At 35.2% G+C, this 18,094-nt stretch overlaps 1 protein-coding gene across 6 annotated transcripts in view; it reads left to right on the top strand.

Annotated features, from left to right (window-relative positions):
* Nucleotides 1-18,094, top strand: part of pde4d (phosphodiesterase 4D, cAMP-specific) — a 237,106-nt gene that overhangs the window by 188,467 nt on the left and 30,545 nt on the right. For 5 of the 6 annotated variants that reach the window (XM_028456437.1, XM_028456438.1, XM_028456439.1 and 2 more), the window contains one exon: nucleotides 17,897-18,088. In XM_028456437.1, coding sequence (XP_028312238.1) covers nucleotides 17,897-18,088 — 192 coding nt within the window. Of the gene's footprint in view, nucleotides 1-5,869; nucleotides 6,265-17,896; nucleotides 18,089-18,094 lie in introns of those variants that run through there. The other variant, XM_028456441.1, reaches the window with a different exon arrangement.

Genomic DNA, 18,094 nt, shown 5'->3' with positions numbered 1-18,094 from the left:
TTTTTTTTAATAATTTGTGTGTATTTATTATGAATTATCATGTGTAAATCTTTAATTGTGTAAAGTGTGTTTATGGATCGTCCGTGGCATGCATTTATTTTTTAGACAAACTCAACATAGTTTTGCTCAGATTCACACACACACACACACACACACACACACACACACACACACACACACACACACACACACACACACACACACACACACACACACACACTTTTATTTTGTGCCGTAAAATGTTGTTACATTTCTATTGGTTTGTCTGTGAATCTGCGTCAGTTCTGCGTTGTCAGTGCCATCCACTGTTTACAGTCACAGCGTGTGTTTCTGTTTCTGCCCCCCTTTGAGAATAGCCTTTGAAATATAAAGATGTTTAAAAACAATGTAGAACTATTAATATTAAAATGCTTGATTTAAAATGTATAAAAGACTGAGACAACTTCTCAGAATAATATGAAAAACAACAGTTACGCACTGTGGGTGGAGCAGCCCTGAAATGTGGGCGTTCCCATTGAAATCTGGCTTTACGGGCATTCTTCTGTCTGCTTAAGTTCTTTTCCTCTTACGTTCTTCTAACCCTGGAATAAGTGCAGCGCCCTCATAAGGTGAAACATTATATTACACTAGAAATATGGACTTAGTTACAATTTAAGCCACACCCACTCATAATATTGCAGAAGAGACTCAGAAAGAATCTAATCAAACTAACACTGTTGCGCTGTCACGGGGGTGGGAGGAGTCACACAAGCACGTCAGAGGATTGACCATCAGCGTTACTAATATGTTCACATTTAACAGGGACAAAATGTCACATTTCATTATATTTTACCTGTGCGTCGCAGAGCTGATCAGCTGTGTGCGCGCGGCTCGGCTGCTGCTGCTCGTTACAATGAAACTCTGACAGACGTCAAACTATTTTAACACTGTGTACAACGTAAAGCCACTGTTTGTTCCACTACAGAGTAAATAACAAGTGAAACATTGATGATGATGATGATGACTAATGCATGCTGATCATGTCTGAAAGTAAGAAATTAATAAAATCAGGCTTTCCACACAAACGTTAAACTATTGTTAATATGAAGAGGAAAAAAGAGAGATTTTAACTGTGTTTCAGACAGAAAAATGTATCCGATCCTCACACTGCAATAATTTGATCAATGATCTGATCAATGATCTGATCAATGATCTGATCAAATCAACCTGGAACATTGTTTATCAATGAAGGCATTTCAAATTAAAAGTTTGCTTTATCATTTTCACAGATTTCACTTACAAGCGTTAGGAAAACGCCATGTTCCGCGATATCTTTAAATGGCATGACCGATTTTTACCAAACTTGGTGGGTATGACCTTGGGTCGCTCCTGAGGCCGTATTTCGAAGTTAATCGCGATTGGTCAAAGTGGGCGTGGCTTATTACAACATAAACAACAAACATTTATTCCAGCTGAAGTGTTGTGTTGAGGGCTGTGAAATTTACAGGGTAGATATAGAAGAGCACACAGACCACCCATACCAAAAATTGTGCCACTAGGTGACGCTCTCATGGGTGTAAACGGCTGTAAAACCTGGGGGTTGAGTCACGCGGGAAGGCTTGGCCCCCTTTAATAACTGCTTGCAGTTCTAGTTATTATTTCTTGTTTGAACACTTTAGCTTTAATGACAGAATGTTGATTTGCAGCCTAATATTTTCTATAAAGATCAAAGGTGAAAACAAAGCACAGAAAGCTTTTTAAACCCTTCCACTGTCCCACTGTCCATCCTTTATTCAGATAAAGGATCTGATTGATCCTGTGCTCCTCCTCCCGCTCCTTTTCCTCCTCCTTTTCCCTCAGTCGGCGCTGTCAGGCTGGTCCATCCACCTTTCCTCTCCCTCTCTGTTGGTAAAGGACTTATTTAAGGTCAGGATGAGTTTACCTGTGACCTCGGACTGTTTTTCGTTGGAGAGGATAGCCCGTTACCGCCACGCCTGCTCCAACGGCTCGCCCTACGCCACCCACAAACCCATCGACATCAAGCCTCGGGGCAGGAGATGGTATGGATGGTTTAGGGAATTAAGCTGAACTTGGATCAGGACGCGTTTGGTTCTTCAGTTTCTGCAGTCGTGCATGAAATCAATGCTTTGGGGTCGAGTTAATGTCAGAAAAACTTTGGAGCGTTTAAACCTGACAGTAGTGAAAGTAAAAGCCTGTCCTTGTGTTTGTGTTTCGATGTAATAATAACAGTGTGTGTGTGTGTGTGTGTGTGTGTGTGTGTGTGTGTGTGTGTGTGTGTGTGTGTGTGTGTGTGTGTGCACACAAAGCGCGGTCGTCTCTTATCAGAACATTAGCTGATGAATAGTTGACCTGCACACAGTGTAAACGCCCGTTGCTTGGAGGCTGTTGTTGTTTGAGATTTGAGGAAATTATTGCTGTATTTGTTCTTCTTCTAAACCAGGTTTTTTTAAACCTTGGTGTCGTGACCCCATGTGGGGTCACCTGGACTTAAAATGGGGTTGCCTGAAATGTCTAGTAATAATAAAATATTAAAAATTACTGATTAGAATTACATTTTTATATTTTTTGTTTAAAAACAAAGTATTTATTATTATTTTTCACAGTTATAAAAAAACAATACATAATTCAAGGATTTTCACCTTGGGCTCGAGACCTCATGTGGGGTCGATTGGAAATTAAATGGGGTCGTCTTATATGTCTAAAATTAAATTTTTATATTTTTAGTTTTAAAAAAAAAACATTTATTTATGTATTTATTATTTTGCACAGTTATAAAAAAAAATAATAATTCAAGGGTTTTTATGTGGCGTTATGTGGATGAACATATACATGACAAAAATAACGTCCCCAAGTTCCCTGTTAAGCCTTCAAAGAATAAATACAGTAAAAGAATAATAAATGAGTATATATTTATAGTATAAAAGAATAAAAGTAGAAAAACTCCAGTAATATAAGAATTTATACAGAAATAATACAAATATACAATGGTATACAAGACAATAGTGACAATAATATCACAGGAAAAGGAATAATTATTATTCTTTTTCAAAATAAAACCACATATACATTATCTAACAACTGTATTCTATACGTTCAAATGAAAAATATGAGTATGAAAATATCTGAGCTGGTACATATTGTCACATAACAGAAATCTACTTTTCCACGACATGATTTAAAAGCAGCGAGGTTGTGTAATTGATTGAAAAAGAAAAGCGTTCTTCATCTGCTCATGGTTCAGAGGATGGAGGAGGTGATCAGCAGCCAATCAGCAGAGCACTCTCATCCATTAACGCTCACATCCCACTTTGCTCCTAATGCACATGTTAGTGTGTGTGTGTGTGTGTGTGTTAAATATATTCTTATATATAAAGCTTTAAAGGTGTCGATAGACCATCTGTTTCCATTTGTTCTTTAAACCAAAGCTCACTGTAGTTCTGACAAAAGGACAAAAAGGAATCAATGCTTCGTCAATAATTTTCTTCTCATCTCAGGCTGTAAAAAAAAACATAAAGCGTTTATTTACCTTTTTATCCACTAGGTGGAAGCAGAGCGACATGAATTTAAGCCCTTATTTTTACAATTTTTTTCCATTCAAACCAAACTTGACATATTTTAACCTATTTTCATCACTTTTTCTTGCCATATTTTTGCTCCTTTTAATGCATTTTTGCTACATTTCTCCAATTTCTACCACTTCATTAAATTTCAATTCTTTTTCTGCACATTTTCTTTACTTTCAAGACATTTTCAGCACTTATAAACCCTTTCCACCACTTTTCACCACTTTTTCCTGCCCATTATTTGCCAGTTTAAACTAACTGTTCATACTTTTTAAGTGACATTAGCCCAATTTCTGCCACTTTTAAGCCAATATTGACACTTTGAATCCTTGTGCCATTGTTTTTGTAGCTTTTAAAATCCAACAATGAACAATTTGAGCCCATTTTTGCGTATTTTTACCCTTTTTCTACAACTACACCAAACTTTCCATATTTTAACCTATTTTCATCACTTTTTCTTGCCCTATTTTTCCTCCTTTTAATGTATTTTTGCTACATTACTCCCATTTCTGACACTTCTACATCTCATTTCAATAACTTTTCTGCACGTTTTCTTTACTTCTAAGACATTTTCAGCACTTATAAACCCTTTTCCACTACTTTTCCACCAAATGTCACATATTTTGACCCATTATTGTCACTTTTAACCTCATATTTCATGCATATTCTTTCCAATTTCACCACATTCATGATTTTTCATGCCCATTATTTGCCAATTTAAAAAAATATATTCCTTCTTTTAAGCCAATATTGACACTTTGAACGCTTTTTCTGTTCGTTTTTGGCCACTTTAATTTGCAACTTTTAATCCATTTCTGTTGCATATGTTGACTCATTATTGTAACTTTTAACCTCTACTTATTTTTTGCTAGTTCCACCATAATCACCATTTGTCATGCCCATTATTTGCCAGATGAAACTGATTAATTGTTCCTACGTTTTAAATTTCATTAAAAAAGTGTCACTAGTTAGCATCATATGCTAATAAGGGGGTGGGGAGAGGTACATTCAGTCTGGCTATTGGCTTTCAAAGATATTCCAACCAATCAGGGTGCTGGATTTGGTTCTAATCCCTCCTACTTCATTTGCAGTAGTTCAGCTAATACTGTTAGTCACAAAAAAATTCTACGAGTAGATGATTTTGCTTTACTTTGAAAAGTGTGAGTCAGAGATCAGTGATGTCGTTCTGTCAAAGAAATCTTTTTCTGCTAAATGGGGGAGAATTATTGTGACTCATCGTTTCAAAAGCATTTTAAGTTATTAACTTAACACTTAAGCTGCACAGGTACAACATGAAAAACGTGTTTTATCATGGAAAATGACCTGAAATGTAGGATATTGTCCCAAAACATGTCGGTGAGGGTTTAGTTCTGAAATGGAAATCTAGCTTTTTACATTTCTGTCGCATCGCGTCGTATTTTGTACGAGAATTAACATTTCTGTCATGTTGTCCACAATTCTTTGGCTTTGAAAGTTCTGAAAGCATTTTAAGTGAGAATGTGACCCAGTAGAATATTAACCAGGGTATTTTCTGTTTAACACGTTTGACTGACCCACTGTTAATCCTGACCTTTAAAGACTTGGTCACAGATATTAAACACATGCTGTGAGTCATCGTCACGTACTTTCATTCAGGTTTGAAATCCTTAAATTATAAACACCAGACATTCAGTGTTGAAAGCTGTAGAACACGTGTCAAACTCAAGGCCCGGGGGCCAAATCCGGCCCTTAAGAGCATCAAATTTGGTCCACTCAAAAAAGTAAAACTGATAGAAAAACATGAAACATTTTGTAAATCAGCAACTAATTCAGTTGTAGATATCTCAGCCTCTCAAAATACTTGAAATCTATTAAAATTAACACTTTTTGCAGAGCTCAGTTTTCCTGTTTTTAATCTCAAATTGTTGAAAGAACTCTCAATTTTTCTAAAATCTGGCAAATTTTCCTCTAATTGTTCCACAAAGTTACTTCAAATTCTTAAAATCAGGGAAATTTAAGTGAAGATGATGCAGGGGCTGATATATACTCACATATGATATCATTTTGTATGTGGAAGTTCAAATTAGGGCCTTTTTCTACCTAAAGTCTGTGGCCCACTTGAGGTCAAACTGGTCTGTATTTGGCCCCTGAACTAAAAATGAGTTTGACACCCCTGTAATGTAGAATCACGTCTGCTTCTATGTTTCCTTAAAGTTTGCATGCTCTGGATTGGCTCAGGAATGCAGCCTAAGCCCCACCCCTTTAAGGAATTACTACTAGTAAAACAGCCAAGCCCACTTCAGACAGAACCATGTTACTGGCTGGACAGAAGCACAAGAAACTAGGACTGGAATGGATCAGAGACTGGATGGGAAGGAACGGCTGAGAGGATTAAGATCTGTGTGTGTGTGTGTGTGTGTGTGTGTGTGTGTGTGTGTGTGTGTGTGTGTGTGTGTGTGTGTGTGTGTGTGTGTGTGTGTGTGTGTGTGTGTGTGTGTGAGGAGCTCCAATAACAAACTACCTCCTCTCTCTCTCTCCACTGGATCTACTTGAGAGTAGAGAGGACTGGGGGGAGGAGGGGGGGCTGCGTCAGGTGGTACGCGTGTGTGCATGTGTGTGTGTGTGTGTTTAGATGTGGACGAACCAAACGGAGCATGATGAGTATTATTCTCAAACCGCGCTCACGCTCCACCAGCTCACTGAAGAACACAGAGGGAATCTGGTAAATACTCTATCTCTCTGTATCTGTATCTTCTGTTTCCTGGTGATCAGTGGTTCCCAAACAGGGGTACGTGTTCCTAGGGCTGGGCGATATGGATTTATTGCTAGGTGGTAGGGCTGCACAATTAATCAAATTTGAATCATAATAACGATTTTGGTTGCCACGATGAAATTAACGTCTGCAATATTTACATTTAAAATAATGAGCTCTGCTGCATTTCTAATCAGGCACTTTGTCAACCATTAGTCAGCGACAGCGTTGAGTCATTTGGTGGATTTATGTAAGCTGTAATTGTTTCCAATAAGTTGCATTTCATGATAATTTATTTATTCACTTAAACCTTGGTACATTTTAAATTATTGGCTTTATAACTTTTTTTTTGGTTCATTTATTTTTCCTATATTAAATTGTATTGTGCACTGTAAACTGTTCATGTATTGTTGTTGTTTTTTTAAAGTAGTCCAAAAGAAATACAGTTTTTTTCTTAACATAATAAACAATTGTGATTATAATCGTGATTACAATATTGATCATAATAATCGTGATTATCATTTTTGGCCATAATCGTGCATCCCTACTTGGTGGCTGTTGTTGTTAGATATCTGGGTAAATTGTTGCTGTATTTGTTTATCTTCTAAACCAGGGTTTTTCCAACCTTGGGGTCGTGACCCCATGTGGAGTCGCCAGAAATGTTTATTAATAGTAAAATATTAAAAATGATTTTTTAAATATTTTTTGTTTTAACAAAATAGTATTTATTAGGGCTGGGTGATATTTTACCTCCGTCATTGCATTGCCTTTTTGATTATGTAGTAATGTTCTAATTTATTTAATTGTGTAAAACCAAACAGGAAATAGAAATGTCCTGGCACTGAAACTTTTATATTTTATTTGAACTTTTGATGACACTGTTTTGCATTGCTTTTGGATTTTGCACCATTGTTGTTGATGATGTTCCCTCAGGACACTATTATTATTATTTACTATATTATTCTACTTTTTAAAATGGTTGTATTTTATTTTCCAATGGTTTGTTGTGTCACAGACACTTTTAAACCCTGAATACTGGTGTAATTCACTTAATGCTGATTCAGTATATTAAGTGAAAAACAAGAAAAATTGCAAAACAGTAAAGACGTGCATGTGCACGTGCACACACGTCCAAATAAAGTCATTGCCAGCGGCTGCTCCTCTGTGTGACTCCCTCCACCTCATGTCTCAGCGTGTCCTCTCCTGTCAGCTCTGATTTGTTCGCGTGTCGTTTATTCTCAGTTGTTCCTTTCTGTCTTCTTCAGGCTCTGCCGTTAATGTTTCAGAATAAACCAACAGATACCTAGCTAACGTTAGCCAGCAGCTGACCTTTGACCTCCATCAATCACTGATGTGTGCTAGTCTGTGTTGAAGTATACCTCCAACTTTCCCAAGATGCATCTGGAACCTCCAGCGTTAAAAACCTTGTTCACACTGAGGCTAAACATCTCTGTTGATTCTCCACCTTTACTTTGAAAGTTCTGAAAACATTTAAAGTGAGAAAGTGACCAAGTAGAATATCAACATGTGCTCGTTTGATCCATGAAACTCACGTAGACACATTTCATTCACACATTTCACACATTTCCAAAGACCCTCCATTGGTCTACTGACTAAACTTCCTGTTAATTTCAAAATAAGAGCCGGATTTACAAGAGTTAAAAAAAACTAATGGAAGACATGAAGAGATGCTTTTATTTTGAAAAGGGGATGTTTGATTTTTGGCTTGAAGTCGGTCCCAGGATCATTTTTTATTCAGCTCCCAATGAATCATGGGACGGTTGAGGTGCGTTCATCTCATAGGGACAATGTCAAGAATGTGCAGTCGACCTTTTTTGGAGCCAAAAGATCAAGGTTGTTTCAAGTGTAAAAAAACAAAATGTTTCATATCTCTGCGAACATTTATCGTATAAGTTTGATGCTAACATTTATGAAAAGTAGAGTATTTTATTTAAATGGACCAAAGCTTTACGACCGACCAGTGAAAAGATCGGTTGAGGTTAAAGTTCAAGACGTCACAAAAAAAACAAACAAAAAAATACTTCTTCCCTATAACTTGGCCACACATTGAGAAACACTGGTACCATTGAACAACATTTCCTTTTAATGTGTGACCTTCGCTCAAGGTCAAATTTAAGGTCAAGGTCAGTCTGCTGTTTTTCTTGCATTATTATTTTGAATTTAATTATTATAAAAAACAACATTATGTTTGCCAACTTTTTCATAATTGCCAAATACGTATTCACCTTGAGAATACAGTTATTGTTATTATAGTGTTTTATTTTAGTGCAGGTTAGTACGTATTCAGAGCCATAGATGCAATGGGAATAAATATTTGCACAATCATTTATTTTGGTGTTTGTTTTCAGGCTTGGTTTTTTCATTTTTGTTTTCGCAACCAAAAAGTAAAAATTCGGTAAATCTCTACGGTTTCGAGTGACGCTGTGTCACGACATCCAATCAGCAGGAGTTTCTCCCTACATCACTGGTGTGGATGGAAAGATGAACTTAAAGTCTCCTCCACAGCCTCAGCTCTTACTGTACGTGTTTCAATCAGAGGATGTGGTTTTTTCTCAGCACAGCTTCGTGTGTGTGAGACATGCTTTTGAATCACAGCCTCAGCTGGACGAGGCATTCCTCCTGCTCCATCTGTCCTGTTCCTCTAAACGCTTTGCTTTGCCTTCAGATGATTTATGGTTGTTGGTCGTTCATGTTAATGCAGCTGTGTAAGCCTCATAGATCTATTAATTAAATATTATTTGCCCAGAACAGTTGAAATTGTTGCTCCAAAGTTTGTTTTTGTCTCCAACTTAATTATTAACATTATTGGAAACATTTCAACAATGTTAATAATCGTGTTTACAAAGGAGATAAAAACAAACTTTTCAGCACCAATTTTCCATCTTTTTTTCCCCATCAAATAACCTTGAATTTATTGATCTACAGTATGATGCCTGCATTCGTGTGCAGCAGCTTTATGATTTTCCACTGCTGCCAAAGATGATGTGTCTTCTGCTGCACGCGTTCAGGAATTTACCAGTGTTATTACTGTATGAGTGTGGTGCTCCATCTGTGTGCATGCCTTTATTCCTCCGTCACTGTGTGATTTTAGATAGAAGTCTATAGTAGATCTGCTGTTTGCTTTCATCTGTATCATAGAGCTGTGATTCTCAACCTTTTCAGACTGTGACCCCCAAAATATACTGTAGATGTTAGAGACGGGGGACCCCAAAAATGGTCAATCAGGATTTTTTTTTTTTTACAAAAACACAGAAAGTGGCAGAAATGAGGGGGTTGAGGTAATTCATGTAATTTCAAAAGTAGGAACAATTAGTTTAAATTGTCAAATAATGGCCATGACAAATTGTAAATGTGGTTAAATTGGCAAAAAATAAGCATGAAATATGGTGAAAAGAGGTAAAAAGTGACAATAATGGGTCAACATATGTGACATTAGGTGGAAATGGTTTATAAGTGCTGGAAATGTCTTGAAAATCATGGAAATTTGATGTAGAAGTGTCAGAAATGCATTAAAAGGAGCAAAATATGCCAAGAAAAAGTGATGAAAATAGATTAAAATATAGCAAGTTTGGTGTAGTTCCAGAAAAAGGGTAAAAATAAGCAAAAATGGGCTAAGATTGTTTCAGAAAATATTCCTAGTTTCTTGAAGACATCTGGTGACCCCCTCCCAGTGTCTCGCAAATGGGGTCCTGACCTCAAGGTTGAGAACTCTTGTTATAGAAAATGTTTTGAGAATGAGCCTTTATAATTACATGAGAGTTTGGAAACTGTTTTTCATGAAAAAAGTCATGATTGAATCAGTTTAATACTATTATTAATAGGATTTTTTGTAATATTGTTGCCATTTGGTGGTCTTTAATGCAGGAAATCATCTATTGTTGCTGCTAATACGGGTTAGCGAACATGTGCACGTGCTTTTATGTCCGTGTTGAGGAAACTTTGCATTAAAAAGATGTTTCCATGAGCCTTTGTTTCTCTACATGTGAGTTTCAGACTGTAGTTGTGTGTAAAACATATGATGATGTGGTGAAATTAGGATTATAGTGAGTAACGTTAGCGCTCAGGTTCTAGATCTGGTCTTCCTCAGTCCTCCAGTCTGGACTGTGAGACGTGTGCACGTGATCCCACATCTTCTCCACATATGAACAGCTTTTCAGTCACTGATAGGTTTATTATCACTGGACGTCTGCTTATCGTTACTATGGCTGCCTGCGCTTTAGATGACGCTGCGTTGCTATGGCGACCACTTTCTATGTCTGTTTATGATTGACTTTGAGTTGTCGTTTTTTTTTTTTTTTTTTACAGAAAATGTAAATGATCAGGCTTTATTTTATGTGCCAAAGACAGATTAGTGAAGCATTTGCTGCCTGTTGGCTCTAATTCTGTGTGTGTGTGTGTGTGTGTGTGTGTGTGTGTGTGTGTGTGTGTGTGTGTGTGTGTGTGTGTGTGTGTGTGTGTGTGTGTGTGTGTGTGTGTGTGTGTGTGTGTGTGTGTGGTGTGTGTGTGTGTGTGTGTGTGTGTGTGTGTGTGTGTTATCAGTGAGCACTCAGGCACTTATCATCATGTCCTGTCCACCCTCTGCTTGTTGGCGTTCTTCTCTTTTCTCTCCATGAGTTTGATGGTATTTTTAAAGTTGCTCTTGTTGTTTTTTGTTTCCTTTGTTTAAACGAGGTGAACCAGTCGTTCTACTGATGGTTTTAATTTAGCACTAATATCCCCTGATTAATACAGTTAAATGCTTTTTAAAGCTAATTTACAACAAATTTTTTTATCATTATGTGTTTATTATGTCACGTTGGCACGTTTTCTATTTACATGATGAATAATAGCTTTTTTTAATCAGATTAAAGGAGGTTCGACACTTTCCAAGCACAGAGGGTTTCTGATCACTTCCTGACCTTTGACCCTTTTTTTCTTCCAGTTTTTGTATCTGACCTGAGGTTGTTCCAGCAAATCCCAGTTTATCTGAAATTCAAATGCTTACCAGTAATTAAAGACAAAATAACGCTATCGTGGTTAGCTATGCTATCACAGTTAGCCTGATTATCACTGTTGGCCTTGTATCACAGTTAACCTTGCTATCACAGTTAGCCTTGCCATCCTTGTTAGCATCATTGCTAACATTTCTCAGGCGTTCGGTGGGACACAACAGGCTCCAGAACCATGGGGTCCTAATCTAGATAAGCTGTTTTGTAACATAGATGGTAGATGTTATCATGTATATTATGTTCTCTGGGATCGACTCATCATCCTAACCCTGTACTGGGTAAACTGGTGTTAGACTCAACAGTCATTGGGAATGACGACTTTTTAACGTTTATTTACTTTACAAAGTTATATTTGACGTCATTAGTTATCTGATTATGTCTTTTCTGATTAGTTTTGAGCTTTTTAGACATAATAATAATAATAATAATAATAATAATGTGTTTATATCTAACGTGCACTGTGTGTTTTCTCTTTGTTCTCCTTGGGTTAAATTTATCTGAGACCAAGGTTAGCTCAACCTTCAGACTTCACGTCAGGAATCACCTCTCACACACACACACACACACACACACACGTCTTTCCTCCCCTCTGTGTCCTCATGGCTTTTTAAAATAAATGGAGTGTCGTCTTCCCTCTGACTCGGACCTCCAGACACATTCCTGACTCAGCTGCAGCTCTTGTGTTTTCTCTTCTTCATATACAGACTTATTATTTGACTCTTTTTCACCCTGCTGTGCATTTCACATAAGGAGACAATAATGTTTAATTAGATAAAGACCAAAGATTACGTGCTTGACAAAAACATGTAAACATGTTTTACCCCCAAAAATGTTGCAGAAAAACAATAATGGAGGAATTTTTTTTGTGTTTTAAGATTTGAATTTTTTGCAGTGAAGTAGTATCACAAGGAATACAAGAAAAAAATGAAATCAAACCAATCACTGTCCTCGTTGTTTGACATAGCAACACAATAAATCAAAGATCAAAAAATCTTTGATTTATTGATCTTTAAAGCTTACTGTGATTTTTCTTGAAATGTCACTTTGTCAGAATTTTTTGGGCAAAAACAAGAAATCACAGTAAGAACGAAGTAAAAACACTTCTATACGTACGTCTACAGTAGGAGTTCTCAACCTTTGACCCCCAAAAATAAAGGTACCTGAGAGATTTTTGGGGTCCATCCATAAAGTCAGTAAAATGATGGTCCATTGTTCTATGAATCTGTGATAACCACATTTTTTTATTCATCTGAATAATATCCACTGTTATCCAGGAATGTTTATTATTAATATTACAGTCATCTTAAAGATGGAAATCAAAATAAAATGGGTTCAAAGTGACTAAAAATGGTGTAAGAGGTGGTGAAATCTGATTTTAAAAACCACTGAATGTGGGTAAAAGTTGCAAATTAGTGTGGGCAAAAACTGACAAAAAAAAGGGTTAAAAGTGGCAGAAATATAGGGGTGAGGGGGGAGTGTTGGGGTAATGTAATTTAAAAAGTAGGAACAGTTAGTTTAAACTGGCAAATAATGGGCATGGAAAAAGGTGAATGTGGTTAAATTAGCAAAATAAAAGCATAAAATTTGGTGAAAAGTGATTAAAAGTGACAATAATGGTTCAACATGTGACTTTAGGTGGAAAAGTGGTGGAAAGGGTTTATAAATGCTGAACATGTCTAGAAAGTGGGAAACGTGCAGAAAAGTCATTGAAATGTGATGTAGAAGTGTCAGAAATGAGAGAAATGTAGCAAAAATGTATTAAAAGGAGCAAAAATATGGCAAGAAAATGTGATGAAAATAGATAAAAATATTATAAGTTTGGTGTAGTTGCAGAAAAAGGGTAAAAAAAAAGGCAAAAATGGGCTGAAATTGTAAAAAAAAAAGATTAGATTCTTGAAGGCATCTGGCGACGCCCTCCCACTGGTCTACAGGACTCACATCCCACAATGCAATGCAGGATAATTCTCCAACAATGTCAATAAGAGTGTGTTTACATTAGTGTAAAGACCTACAGTATAAAAGATTAATGTCTTCTGCAGCTTTACGACGACTAACTGACACATTCCTCCGTCTGTGATGATCAATGTTGTGCTTTATTATTGATCAAAGACACTGGTGTCAGTAGTAGTAGCTCTAGACTACCAGGACTGAATGTGAGTCACAGGACAGAGGGACATGAGAACCATGTGGACACAATGATGGAGCGTCCTCAGGCAGTCATGTGACCCAGTCATGTGACCCACTGGAACCATAGACACTCTTTTAAATCTCTGCAACAATGACCTTTAAAAGGATTTCTGACAACATTCTTCTCTGTGTGTGTGTGTGTGTGTGTGTGTGTGTGTGTGTGTGTGTGTGTGTGTGTGTGCCCCCCCACCCCCACCTCCCACCCCCCACAATGCATGTGAAACTTGAACCCTGTGGGAAACAGTCCTTGTTCTCAGGTTGCTGTGGTATTTGTGGTTGCTGTAGTTGCCCTGGTTGTTGTAGTTGCTGTAGTTACTGTAGTTACTGTAGTTACTGTGCTCTGTTTAAACTGAATGACTCTGCCCTAATGGTATAATAATGGTATAATAATGATATAATAATGATATAATAATAATATAATAATAATAATATAATAATGTTTGCTGAGGCTAATTCTGAACACATTTTACTTCTGTAACTTACTGTATTCTTATGGTAAAACATATTTCTTTATTTGTTTATTTTTGGTGACCTGTTTCTGGTGATGTTGTTAAGTAATCAATAGTTAATTAATCCTGATATTGATATGATCAAACTTTTATTTTGTAGTATGGAATGTTAGAAACGGATTGATAAAGTGATTTTATTTTACTTTTAAACAAAGAACAATATTCAGCAACAGCAGGCACGACAATTTAACCTTAAACTTATGAAAATTCTACAATAAAAATACATATATAGTAATTATAATAATAATAATTAAAAAAAAAAAAAGATAATTTAAACACTACATAAAAACAATGTATATATCGCATATTTTAGATGCAGGTGATATAATTCAATACTCATTTTTATTTTTTTATTTATTTATTATTATTTATTTATGATTTTTGACCAAAATCCAATATCAGTGTCAATCAACTTTATTTATTATTATATCCTGATAATCAGGACAAATTGTACTTGCATAAACATTACAGACAACAACAAAAACCTAAAATGTAATGTTTATTTTTTAGATTTCAGATTAGATTGTAAAAATAATATAATGTATTTATTCACTGTAATAATCATCGTTCTGGCTCCACTTTTGTATAAACTCTGTTTTATTATCATTGTCACTTCTAGACTGACTGACCATGACTTCCATTCATTGCTTTATTATAAACATAGTTTTATGATGAACATTGTTTTATTATAAACAGTTACAGTTAAAGACGTACAGTTTATTTAAAGCACATTTTTCTTTTTCTTTCCATTTGTTCATCAGAAGTCACTCATTTATTTAAAGAAAAACACAAAACCTTAAACATGTGAATATAACGTCAGTGCTGCTGTTTCACACTGATAGAGTCATTCCCAGTGAGGGTGTGTACACACACACACACACACACACACACATTCTCAGCTGGAGTAAAGAAAACAGAAGGATTAACTGCTGCTGAATGAGGGCGTGGATCAGAGACAGGAGTTAGACTGGTTAGATCTGCACGTCTACAAGTTAATTACAGTTATAATATAACACAATAAAGCACAGGCGTTCAACTCAAGGCCCGGCAGGAATTCTAACCTTAGGGTCAGGACCCCCATTTGGGGTCGCCAGACACTGGGAGGAAAAAACTAAGAACATTTTTTGAACAATTTGAGCCAATTTTGCTTATTTTTTACTATTTTTTTGCAACTACATCAAACTGTCCATGTTTGAACCTATTTTCATCACTTTTTCTTGCCATATTTTAATGTATTTTTGCTACATTTCTCCAATTTCTGACACTTTTACATCACATTTCAATGACTTTTCTGCTCATTTTTTCCACGTTCAAGACATTTTCGATGCAGGCCAACATGATTCAATATTCAATAATAATAATAATTATCAATACAATACAATAATAATAATAATGATAATACATAAATGAATAAATCCAATAAAAACAATGTATATTATATCAGAGATTTTAGATACAGGCTAATTTAATACTTCTTTTTATTTATTTATTTTTATTTATTTATTTGATAATTTTTTTTTTTTATTTTTGCTGATATCGGACCACTATCCAATATCAATATCAATGTCAATCATTTCTAATGTATTTTTGCTACATTTCTCCCATTTCTGACACTTTTACATCACATTTCAATGTCTTTTCTACACATTTTTTTCCACTTTCCAGACATGTTCAGCACTTTTAAACCCTTTCCACAACTTTTACACCTAATGTCACATATATTCACCCATTATTGTCCCTTTAAATCTCTTTTTACCATATTTCATGATTATTTTTGCCAATTTAACTACATTCACCATTTGTCATGTCCATTATTTGCCTGTTTAAACTAATTGTTCCAATATTGACACTTTGAACTCTTTTCACCACTTTATCTTTACTTCTAATACATTTTTGGGGTTTTTAAAATGTTATTTTTTTGGTTATTTTGAACCCATTATTTTGTGATTAAAACCAGGATTTCCATCTTTAAGATGACTATAATAATAATAATAATAATAATAAACGCTCCTGGATAACAGTGGATATTATTCAAATAAATAAATAAATTCATTTGATAGATTCATTGAACAATGGTTTGTTATTCATGGCCCTTTATATAAAATATAATGATCAATTTAAAACAATAAATATAATAACATAACTGTTAATGTGTGCAATGGAAATCTCAGTGTACAGTGTGTAGAACAATGTAGAAACAAAGCTGTTTGTGTAACTGAGACACACGATGTCATTATTTGTCAGAGGAATCATTGGAATCTAAACCATGTCGTTCCAGAGATGATAATGTGATGATTCATGTTTTCATGTTTCACTGTGTAATTGTTGTGTTATTAAGTATTAATGGCTTGTATACGGTTACATGACAGGTGGATTTAAACCAACAACTTTCTTCATGTTTATAATGAGTCATTAAAAAAACAATAACCACACATTTTGCTGGGTTTTTGTCATTGATTCTTAAAGTGTGGCCTTTCATTGTCATTCAGAGATATTTAAAATAAATCAACATTAATACAAACATCTCCTTTTACACATAACTTTTATGTTTTATTATTATCATTCCAGTTTCAGAACGCTGATTCTGATCCACGGGCGACCGTGGCTCAGGTGGTAGTGGGTCGTCTTCTGATCGAGAGGTTGTGGGTTCGATCCCAGTACCTGACTATGTGTCGAAGTGTCCTTGGGCAAGACACTGAACCCTAAGTTGCTCCCAGTGGTCGACTAGTGCCTTGCATGTCAGTCCTGTCCCACTGGTGTGTGAATGTGAGAGTGATTGGGTGAATGAGCTGATATGTAAAGTGCTTTGAGACTGTTTCAGTGGTGATAAAGCTCTATATAAAATCAAGTCCATTTACCATTTACTATCCTGGATCTGCTTTTTTCATTTGCACCTCATCATTCAGTTGACATTAAATCCTCTTTGTGTAAAACTCCTTGTTATCTGCATAATTATTATTATTAGGGCTGTTTTTTAATATGCCGGTCTTTGCCTTTCTGATTACCCCTCTGGGATTAATAAAGTTTTATTCTGATTCGGACTTTAATTTTTAATTCTTTTTAAATTTATTATTATTATTATTATTATTATTATTATTATTATTATTATTATTATTATTATTATTATTATTATATTTTAAAAAGTTTTAAATTAATTTTAATTGTTTTAATTTAATTGTTATTATTTTTTAATCTGAATTTTAATTCATTTCTTATTTTCATTTCTTATTATTATTATTATTATTTTTTAGTTTGTATCATTATTTTATTTTAATGTAAATTAAATTTTTATGTTTTTATTTAAATTTATTTTTAATGATAAATAATATTATCATTAGTATGCAGCTTTGTTATCACCCCTTGTTCATACTTAAGTGTAATTTTTTTTGGAATCAATATTTCAGGGAAATTTCTTTCTCTATATCACTTTATTATTATTATTATTATTATTATTATTATTATTATTATTATTGTTTGAATCTGATTGAATATTTAATGTATTTATTCCTGAAGAGTTGATGATGATTATTAGAAGCACTGCTGTGTTGTTGAGTTTCGAAATCGAAATGGAGAGTTTTGTCAAACAATTTTTTTTGTTGTTATTATTATTATTATTATTATTATTATTATTATTATTATTATTATTATTATTATTATTATTATTCCCGCTTGTCCTCCTGTAGTTCTAAATAATCTATTTCTTTATTTGTTCAAACTAGTTTGTAGTATTTGTGAAGAGATGGAATCACTGAAGGAGTCAGATTTTCTGTTATTTTTGTGTCTTTCAAGAACCTTTAAAACTTTAAAAACGACACCAAATGCGATGAAATTTTGGTTTAAAAAATATGATATGAAACCTTAACCCCGTCTCTGTCTTTCTGTGTCTTTTCCTTGTAGTTTCGACGTGGACAATGGCACGTCGTCAGGTCGCAGCCCTCTGGACCCCATGGCCAGTCCAGGCTCTGGTCTCATCCTCCAGGCCAACTTTGTCCACAGCCAGAGGAGAGAGTCGTTCCTCTATCGCTCAGACAGCGACTACGACCTCTCCCCCAAGTCCATGTCCAGGAACTCCTCCATAGCCAGCGACATGTGAGT

Source organism: Gouania willdenowi, chromosome 9 (assembly GCF_900634775.1).
Source record: "Gouania willdenowi chromosome 9, fGouWil2.1, whole genome shotgun sequence".
NCBI lineage: Eukaryota > Metazoa > Chordata > Actinopteri > Blenniiformes > Gobiesocidae > Gouania > Gouania willdenowi.
This window is presented reverse-complemented; position numbering and strand designations above follow the sequence as displayed.